We start from the raw sequence: 10399 nt of genomic DNA on the forward strand, positions 1-10399 counted from the left end.
CCCCACACCTAGCCGAGGAGATGACCACACAGCTGGCTGCCCTGAGTGGTCAGAGGTGGAGTGTGGGGGGTGACCATGGTCCTCACCAATCTTCAGGCTGGCAGCCGCTGTCTCCATTGGCAGAGGGTCCTGGGGACTGTCTGCTGAGGGCCTGGCTGTCCCTCCCTCTCCCTACGCACCCCTTAGCCTGGGCATTGTTTGGGCTCCCTTGGAGCCAGCAGGCTGCCCAGGCCCCAGAGGCATCACGTTCGTGCCCTGGAAGAAGCCAGCCTGCCCGAGCCTGGGCCAGGGTCCCATGAGGACAGGTGTCCCTGCCTGCCAGTGGACTGGAGGGGCTGAATTCCCAGCAGGGCCCTACTGGGCAGGGGCGTCCTCCATCCTAGTGCTGGGCTGAGTCCTCAAATGCATCCTCCCAGGTGCCCTTGAGAAGGGTGTTCCCATTATCCCGCCTTCGAGACGAAGATCCTGAGACCTGGAAATGTTGGTGGCTTGCCATGCGCCAGAGCCAAGAGCCCCTCCTGCGCACCTTCCCCTGTGCTGGGCCTAGCTGCATGCGTCTGTGTTGCCTGCACAGACATTTTGCAGAGTGTCCTAGTGATTCCAGCTGACAGCACGGAGCCTCAGACAGACACATGGAGGGGCTGCCCCAGGACCCAGGCTGCCGGGACACAGCCAACCTCAAACCTCATCCTTCCCCACCAGCCGGAGCCAGAGGCTCCCCCTCCTGCCCTCCTGCCCTTGAGGCCATGTCTGAATGGGCAGAATCCTTCTAGCCTATCTTGCTTGTGGTGAGCGGATGGTCAGAAAACCTCCCCGCACCCGGCTCGGCCCGCCAGCCTTATCGAGCCCTGCCCTGGGCCACCAGCCTCCAGAGGCCACTCCGCCCAGCGTGGAGTCACCGAGTCTGTGTCCTGGGAGAGGGAATGTGTTGTCACCAGCATTGGATGTGGAGGATGAGGGGGCAGCTGATTCCTTAGCATGACCAGTCTTTTTCTAGGTTTTCCTCTCACTGCGTGGCCAACAGTCCAGAGCATGAGTTCGGTACCCCAAGCCTGAGCAGCAGGTCTACACTGATGCCAGGGAGGACCCATTGGGTTAGAGGCAAATGCTTCATTTTTCTGCACAATGTACATGTTCCTTAATAAGCAAAGTGTGGGGTGATTTCGAAAAGGATTTAAATGGCCCTCATCAGCTATGTCCTGCTGAGCTGCTGGGTAAGCCCTTTGAGGTGCCTGATGTATTGTAGGGAGCAGGGAAAGGAAAAAGGATTTTTTTCAGAAATGCCTGTAAAGTGAATGGAGACTAGACACCGTGCAGCTTCAAGAAGGCTCAGGACTTTGAACGAAGGGGGCATCCCTGACCTGAGAGCTGTCCCCGTCCTCTCTGGAAGCATAAAGAACAGTGAGCACTGGCTAATCCTGATGTCTCTCATCCCCTGCAGGCAAACTGTCCTTGGAAGAATTCATCAAAGGTGCCAAGAGCGACCCCTCCATCGTCCGCCTGCTGCAGTGCGACCCCAGCAGTGCCAGTCAGTTCTGAGCGAGCGGCCCCTGGACAGTTGCAGAGAAACACAGGCTTGTCGTGCCGTTTAAGCTTTGCTTGCAAGAGTGGATGCCCCGCAATCGTTCCTGCTCTCCCGGGCCCCAGGCCTGGGGCATGCGTCGCACCTGCCCGGCCCGGCGGCTGCGCCTCCCTCCTCCGCCTGACCAATGCGACATTCCTCCCCTCACGTCCGGCCCGGTCCCTTCCGGGGCAACTCCCAGGGATGTGATGACATGCAGGGTTCAAGTGTTCTTGGTTCCAGGCACCTCCCGGCTCATGGGGAGCCCAGAGGTCCATGCCGAGGAGACCAGGCAGGACCTCCCGAGGCTGCGCCCCGGCCGGCCCATGCATTTTGTGATCCCAAGTGACTCTGTGGGGAGGGTGGGGCGAGGCGTCAGGAGGGTAGACGGGGAGCCCCTCCCGTGCATGGCTGCCCTCCCGTTCATTTTCTCCACCACAGCCGCTTGCACGTATAGATACTGTGGTCCCCTTTCTTTTAATATATAAATTATGTATGGTGAAGTGGAGTGTAATGTGTAGGTCCCGTATTTAATGCCTCTGACTGCCTTTGAAGCGCAGCCCCCTGTGGCCTGCAGTCCCCTGAGCCTGGCTGTTGTGTGGTATTTATGCTCTCTTTGTCTGCCTGTTTCTAAGGAAATGCATGTGTGCCCTGAGCCGTGATGATCCTCCTGTCCATGTCGCGAGCACAGGCATTTGTGTCTGGTCTGTCCTCCCTGTTGATTGGTCTGGCATTTCCGGTATTAAAATGATACAATAAATGGCATTTTCTGAGTTTTGTGTCTGCCCACGGGAGCCCCCATTCCTCAGGCCGTGGCCCCTGCACGCTCCAGCCAAGATGGGTCTACTGCGTGCTGCCGCTGTTGGTAAACCCAGCCCCTCCCGTGTCCCTCCAGCTGTCCCTGCGTCTATAAATCTTGCACAGCCTGTTCTTCAATATCTGCCTAATGCCAAGAAATATTTGTGGAAATGAACGATGACTGTTCTTGGCAGATCTGTCAGAATTCTGCCTACCCCCAGCCCTTCCCTTTCCTTCTCCTTCCACGGTTTCACGTCATAGGAAAACCACATTCCAAGAGAGGATGGCCATGGTCAAGGGCGCGGTCAGGCTGGCCCCAGAGGTGGCAGGCCTGGTTCTCCATCCAGCCTTCGCCGCTGCTGTCAGTGCTTCTGGTCCCAGCAGCAGAAGGCCCAGCTGAAGAAGTGGGGGTTGGTCTCGCCTGCTGAGGGGTCCAAAGACAGCATCGCTGGGGATCCCCAGGCATCAACTTGGTTTTTTTCTTTTTTTTTTTTTAAGAGAGGGTTTCTCTATGTTGCCCAGGCTGGCCTCAACCTCCTGGGCTCCAGCAATCCTTTCGCATCAGCCTCCTGAGTCAGTGGGGCCTTGGGTGAACAGCACTATGCCTGGCTAATCACGGTCAGCTTTTCACCTCAGACTTTCTCCCTGGGGTGCCCACAACGGCTGTCATGGTTCTGGGCAGTACAGCTGACATGCGAGCATCAAGAAGCAGCGAGGGAAGTCTCTGTCCTCCCACTGAGGGACAGGAAAACCCTCCAGAATCCGCCCACCAACCCGTCCCCACCAGCCCCACATCTCAAGGCTGAAACCATGGCCCGCGTTCACAAGATGACCTTGTGATGGCCACAGCTGGCTTAGGCTGGTCAAGATGGCCCTTGGCCAAGGAGGCACCCGCCTTCCCCAGAGGGCATAGGGTTGGGAAGTGGTGAGTGGAATGGAGGTTCTGTTACCAGGACGAGCACCACAGCGTCTGCCCACTTGCCATCAGCTCGCTGTGCCTCGGTGTCTTCACTGTAGGGGATGGGGGGAGCTGGGCGGCTCAATGTCACGTGTGCAAAGCGCATGGCTTGGAGCCTACCTCCCAGCAGGCCTTCAGCAACAGCAGCTATTTTGTTGATTTTAGTCATTTTAATATTTTTTAAGACTCCATGTCTCTTTTAATAGAAATGGTGAGTCTGTTTGCCAAGTGCCTTCTGAGTCAATGGCACTGCTAGAGCTATTTCGTAGTAAAACTCCCCACGCACCCAGAGCCGCCAAGCCTTGATGGGGGAACAAGGTGGGGTGCAGAGATGGAGGCCAGGTGCCCTGGGCAGACCTAGCTTGCTATGAAAAGGCAAGACGGTGCCTTTGGCAACACTGCCTCACCTGGAAGAATAGCCAGTGAAGGGCTTGAATTTTATAAACATTTAACTGGGACTGGCAAAGGTTAAATCAAGAGTGCTTGTTGTGGGGAGGGTTCGCTTATGATGGGGACAGAGTCCAACGGACAGATGGGAATGACCGCTACATTAGTCAGGGTTCTCCAGGACAGAAGTGATAGGAGACATGCACGGATGGCAGGGGTGGGTGGGTGAATGGATGGGTGGGTGTGTGGATGGATGGATGGATGGATGGATGGATGGATGGATGGGTGGATGGGTTGCTGAATGGGTGGGCCGGTGGGTGGGATTGATGTTTAGGTGGATGGGTGGGTGAATGGTTGGGGGTAGATGGATGGCTGGGTGGACGGGTGGGTGAATGGATGGGTGGGCGGGTGGATGGATGGGTGGGTAAGTGGATGGGTGGGTGGGTGGGTGGATGGATGGATGGATGGATGGATGGATGGATGGATGGATGAGTGGATGGATGGATGGCTGGGTGGATGGATGGGTGAATGGATGGGTGGGTGTGTGGATGGATGGGTGGATGGATGGATGGATGGATGGATGGATGGATGGATGGGTGGATGGATGGATGGGTGGATGGATGGATGGGTGGATAGGTTTCTAAATGGGTGGGCTGGTGGGTGGGTGGGTGGGTGGGATGGATGTTTAGGTGGATGGGTGGGTGAATGGTTGGGGGTAGATGGATGGCTGGGTGGATGGGTGGGCGGGTGGATGGATGGGTGGGTAAGTGGATGGGTGGGTGGATGGATGGATGGATGGATGGATGGATGGATGAGTGGATGGATGGATGGCTGGGTGGATGGATGGGTGAATGGATGGGTGGGTGTGTGGATGGATGGGTGGATGGATGGATGGATGGCTGGATGGATGGATGGATGGGTGGGTGGATGGATGGATGGGTGGATGGATGGATGGGTGGATGGGTTTCTGAATGGGTGGGCTGGTGGGTGGGTGGGTGGGTGGGATGGATGTTTAGGTGGATGGGTGGGTGAATGGTTGGGGGTAGATGGATGGCTGGGTGGATGGGTGGGCGGGTGGATGGATGGGTGGGTAAGTGGATGGGTGGGTGGGTGGATGGATGGATGGATGGATGGATGGATGGATGAGTGGATGGATGGATGGCTGGGTGGATGGATGGGTGAATGGATGGGTGGGCGGGTGGATGGATGGGTGGGTAAGTGGATGGGTGGATGGATGGATGGATGGATGGATGGATGGATGGATGGATGGACGGGTGAGTGGGTGAGTGGGTAGTGGGTGGATGGATGGATGGGTGAATGGGTAGGTGAATGGATGGTTAGATAGATGGATTTATCATAAGGAATTGGCTTATGTGATTATGGAGGCTGAGAGGTCCCAAGGAAACAAGCAGCCCTGTCCCCCGTAGACAGAGGTCAGCAAGCTGGGGACCCAGGAGAGCTAATGGTGTAGTTCCAGTCTGAATCTTAAGGGAGGAGGAGGCCAATGTCCCAGTGCAAGACTGAGGCAAAGAACAAATTCTCAGCCTTTTGTCCTCTTCAGGCCTTCAGCTGAGTGGATGAGGCCCCCCACATTGGGGAGGGCAATCTGCTTTACCCCACCTGGTTCCCCCATTGGTCACCAGTTCCAATGTCAAACTCATCCAAAAGCACCCTCACAGGCACACCCAGAATAATCGGTTTGCCCAAATGTCTGGGTACCCCATGGCCCAGTCACGTTGACACATAAAATTAACCATTATAACCACCTCTGCTCAGATGTGGAGGAGGTAGATATGGGGGTCCTAGTGGACCCTACCCTACAAGGAGCTTACAGAAGCCAGTATGATTTGTCTGGGAGTCCAGTGCTCTCTGGGAAGTCAGGGAATTGAACCCCAAAGATGTCCCTGTGCCAAGAAGCCCAGCCTATCAGCGGGGGAAAGAACCCGGAAGTGAACCAGAACTGTCGACGATGCCGCCCACCCAGCCGGAGGCCTCTTCAGTCTCTTCCTTTGTCTGGGCTCAGGCTCTTTCGGGGGGGTCGTTAGAAAGTGTCTCCACCTGTCCCTCTCTGGTAATTTGCAATACTGGCCCTGGGCCTGCTTCCTCCTCCTCCAACCCCATCCTTCTGCAAGCTTCTCTCTTGTCCTGCCTTCTCCTTGCCTCAGGGGATCCCAGACCCTTTGCCATCCTGCACGGGCACTCCAAGTTTTTAAAGTTCCTTGGGAGTTGTATATAAGTGTCCCTTATCCTATAGACAGAAGATCTAATCATGTACCTGCCTAAGCAAGACTTATGTGTGTGGACTCAACAGAAACTCTGGAAAATGGCTCTGGTGCCTCCATGGTCCCATCCATCACCTGTCCTGACACTCACTGCATGTTGTCCCATGCTCACTGAGTAAACACAGCATAATGGGAACAACTCCTGAGACAGGAAAATGTTTAGACTCGAAGGCAGGAAGCCCTGGGGTGTGGAGGAGAGGGTGGCAGTACAGGGTGTTAGTCCCAAGACAGTTCATCTGGTCAGGCCACGATTAACCCCTAGTAGGGCAAGACAGTCACCTCCCTTACTCTGAACCTTAGGCCTTAATTAATATGGCCCCGGGTATTTTCTGCTTGGGAAGACTGGCCTCCTGTGTGGGAACCAGCATTGAGCTAGCAAAACATTAGCTCCCATTCATCAAGGGTTTCCTCGGACAGACACTTTAAATATCTAATTTAAACCTCCCATCAACCCGGCAATGTGGTATCACTATCACATGATACAGATTTATAATGCTGGTTTAAGAGAAGTAACTAGTCCTAAATCCTTAGCAAGAGGTGACAGAATCAGGAATTGAAAGAAGGATCAGCTCCGAAATCCGAGGTGCATCTTCCCCCAATTACAGAAAGGTCTTCCAGTAGCTGGGCTGGAGCCGGGTCCATGTTTCCTTGCCAGCCCTCTGCGGCCTCCTTCAGGGCCCCTGGTGTCTAGGGAAACGAAGGAGCTTCTCCCTGCGTCCCTGAACAAGACTTAAACGCACTGCATTTGTGGCACCCAGGCCTGACTCCCTCCCCACCCTGTGCCAGGTCACGCCCTAATGGAGAAGGGGACGCACCTCCCCACCACTGCCTGAGGGGCGAGCGGCCAGTTTCTCAGGGCGGGGCACTGGACTCCGAATGGAACCCTCCCCTCCCTGCCGTGCTTTGGCAGGTACATGATTAGATCTTCTATCTGCCTCTTGAGATCAGGGGTGCGCCTGAGCAGGGACCCTAATGGGGGTCCAGTTAGGATCACAGCCCCCAAGAGGAGACAGAACCCACGGGACCTTCAGGCTTCTGAGAGGGAGATGGTGGGCCCAGGAAAAGGTATTTAGAAAAACAGGAGTTTGGCCTTGGGCTCATCCGTGAAGTGACGCGACGTTCCCTAGCCGCCTTGCCCTGGGCTGAACGCCGCTGAATCAAGCCCCGACGCCCGGGGAGTTGCCAGCCAGCGGGAGCCTCGGCCGTCGGGGATCAGACTCCGGCTTGAGGCGGCCTGGCGGCCCTGAAAGGAACAAGAGGAAAACGGAGCTGTGGGGCAGGGGCGGGGCTCGGCTGGAGAGGCAAGTGGTCCCATGCTAGTCCCACCTGTCGCCAGCCACCCAGCCCTGCCGCTCTGACCCCGCCACGGCAGCGCAGTGGCCTGGTGCCCGCTGGTCCTGGGCTCCGGCTTCGGGTGGGCAGCGATGCATCCCGGCCCAGCGTGGGGCGGGGTAGGGCAGGGCTGGGCCTGGGGCGAAGGCCAGTTTCCTTTAATCTGGGCATGCCCTCTCCTTGGCTTGGGGCTCCCTTACTGCGGCCTGGGAAGAGGTCTCAGAGGAGACCGGGTGATGCTGGAGACACGGTGGCGATGGAGCACTGTGGGCCTGGGACCCGGAGGGCAGCTGTTTGTCCGGCGAACACCTCCCCAGGGCCAGCGTGGGGCATGGCACAGCAGGGCGCTGCCGGGGCGCAGGGGCACCGGGGGCGGGTACAGCCTGGCTGGGGCAGGAGGCTGGGGAGGGTGGGAGGGAGCTCGGGAGGGGGGTGGCTGAGGCCAGCGCGGGCGGGGCGGCAGCCCCCGGAGGGCAGAGTGGGGCTCCCCGAAACCTCAGCTCCTCCGGCTCTTCCCAGCCGCCTGTGGGACTCCACCGTGGTGCCCTGATCTGACAGGCAGTTCACGGGAAGGCAGACCCTGGCCCGCCCTGCCACTGCTCACGGCCTATTCCAGCGGTGGCCAGGCCCTCGGGGCTCAAAACCGGGCTCATCCACTACGTGTGTGTGCTCTGTGTGCGAGTGTCTTGTGGGGTGTGTGTGTGGCTGGGGCATATGGTCATAGTGTGCGCTGCGGATGTGTGTGGCGTATTTGGGTGTGTGGTGGAGTGTGCGGATGGTGTGACTGTGTGTGTGTGATGTGGATGTGTGTGGTGTGTTTGTGTGTGTGGTGGTGTGTGGGACATGGTGTAACTGTATGTGTGTGTGATGTGTGTGCGTGTCACGGTGTGTGGGGGATGGTGTAACTGTGTGTGTGATGTGTTTGTGTGTGGCGGTGTGTGGGGATGGTGTGACTGTGTGTGTGATGGATGTGTGTGTGTGGTGTGTTTGCGTGTGTGGGGGTGTGCGGGGATGGTGTGTGTGTGATGTGTTTGTGTGTGGCGGTGTGTGGGGATGGTGTGACTGTGTGTGTGTGATGGATGTGTGTGTGTGGTGTGTTTGCGTGTGTGGGGGTGTGCGGGGATGGTGTAACTGTGTGTGTGATGTGTTTGTGTGTGGCGGTGTGTGGGGATGGTGTGACTGTGTGTGTGATGGATGTGTGTGTGTGGTGTGTTTGCGTGTGTGGGGGTGTGCGGGGATGGTGTAAGTGTGTGTGATGTGTTTGTGTGTGGCGGTGTGTGGGGATGATGTGACTGTGTGTGTGATGGATGTGTGTGTGTGGTGTGTTTGCGTGTGTGGGGGTGTGCGGGGACGGTGTAACTGTGTGTGTGATGTGTTTGTGTGTGGCGGTGTGTGGGGATGGTGTGACCGTGTGTGTGTGATGGATGTGTGTGGTGTGTTTGCGTGTGTGATGGTGTGTGGGGGATGGTATAACTGTGTGTGTGATGGATGTGTGATGTGTGTGTGTGTCATGGTGTGTGGGGGATGGTGTAACTGTGTATGATGTGTTTGTGTCACGGTGTGTGGGGGATGGTGTAACTGTGTGTGGTGTGTTTGTGTGTGGTGGTGTGTGGGGATGGTGTGACTGTGTGTGTGTGATGGATGTGTATGGTGTGTTTGTGTGTGGTGGTGTGTGGGGATGGTGTGACTATGTGTGTGATGGATGTGTGTGATGTGTGTGTCACAGTGTGTGGGGCATGGTGTAACTGTGCTGTGGATGTGTGTGGTGGTGTGTACTGTGCTGTGTTTGTGTGGCATTGCGTGTGCTGTGGTGGACCCGGGTCCACAGGTGGGTGGCTTCTGGGGTGCCACATGAGGCTGTCCAGTGGCAGCCCTGGCAGCTCATTCCAGGAGGGTCAGGTGGGGCGCCTGGCTCCGCAGCCTGAGAGGCTGGGCCTGGGCTCTGGGCACCCTGCTCCCCTTCCTGGCCCACCTGGGCCCACAGTGGCCTCCCTTCCCGCTGAGCTTCCCTGCACCAGGCCTGTCCTAGGCCTCCATGTCCCCTCCTCCAGAGGTCGCCTTCGGTGACCTCATCAAATTACTCTGGTCGTCTCCATCCTGGAACCCTGTGAGGCTGCTCAGGAATGAGTGGGGATGAATGAATGGAGGGAGGGTCAGCAGGTGGCTCTGCCCCATCTTCATGCAGCTGGAACTGTGCAGTGTGTGCCCTGGAGACACACTGAGACCCTGGCCAAGTCCCAGCTCCACCTCAAATGAGCCGCCTGGCATTGGACAAGCGCTGTGTCTTCACCTGTAAACCATGTGGTCAGGGAACCAGGGGCAGAGGGAAGGGCTGCAGGGCCTTGGGGGAAAGGCAAGGGTCCTCAGGGGCAGGACCTGACCCCCAGGTTCCTGGGGACCTCTGGAGGTGGGGGCCCCAGGGCTAGGGTCAGGCACCCCGGCAGGGATGGCAAAGCATGGAGCCGTGTGTTCGAGTGTCTTGTGGGGTGTGTGTGTGGCTGGGGCATGTGGTCTTAGTGTGCGCTGTGGATGCATGTGGTGTGTTTGCATGTGTGGTGGTGTGTGGGGGATGGTGTAACTGTGTGTGTGTGTGATGGATGGATGTGGTGTGTTTGCATGTGTGGTGGTGTGTGGCGGATGAGGAGGGCAGCACAGGTAGCCTCTGCTGGGCTCTACCTCTGGCTCAGGGACAGGTGCCAGGCACCAGACCCACAGGAGGGGTGGCAGGGATGGGTGAAGATCTGCCCTCCACCCACTCAGCCTATCATGGGGGGTGGTCAGGGGAGGCCAGGTGGGGTCACCAGTCGCTGTTGGGCATAGGGGAGCATTGGGAACACCTCAGAGGGGATCGGGGCCACTTTGGGGACAGGCAGGGGGACAGCCAGGACCAAGGCTGCAGGGCCCCACCAGCTGTTCACAGGGTTGGTTCTACAACATGGGGCAGGGGTGCGGGGCTGGGCTGGGAGCTTCACCTGGGGGGCGTCAGGAAGCGTTCTGAGGGTGAGGGGAGTGGTCTGGCCAGGGACTAGGCTGCCTGGTGCCCCTTCCTCAAAGCCCCCAGGACCCTGGTGTGGCTGAGTC

At 57.7% G+C, this 10399-nt stretch overlaps 1 protein-coding gene across 7 annotated transcripts in view; it reads left to right on the top strand.

Annotated features, from left to right (window-relative positions):
• The window catches only part of LOC105486496 (hippocalcin like 1), a 122691-nt gene extending 120365 nt beyond the window's left edge, over positions 1–2326 (top strand). For all 7 annotated transcript variants that reach the window (XM_071076223.1, XM_011749390.3, XM_071076224.1 and 4 more), the window contains exon 5: positions 1442–2326. In XM_071076223.1, the coding sequence (XP_070932324.1) occupies positions 1442–1539 (98 nt within the window). In that variant the 3' untranslated portion in view covers positions 1540–2326. The remainder of the gene's footprint in view (positions 1–1441) is intronic.
• Positions 2327–10399: the final 8073 nt, after the last annotated feature.

This window comes from Macaca nemestrina, chromosome 13, assembly GCF_043159975.1.
Source record: "Macaca nemestrina isolate mMacNem1 chromosome 13, mMacNem.hap1, whole genome shotgun sequence".
Classification (NCBI taxonomy): Eukaryota; Metazoa; Chordata; class Mammalia; order Primates; family Cercopithecidae; genus Macaca; species Macaca nemestrina.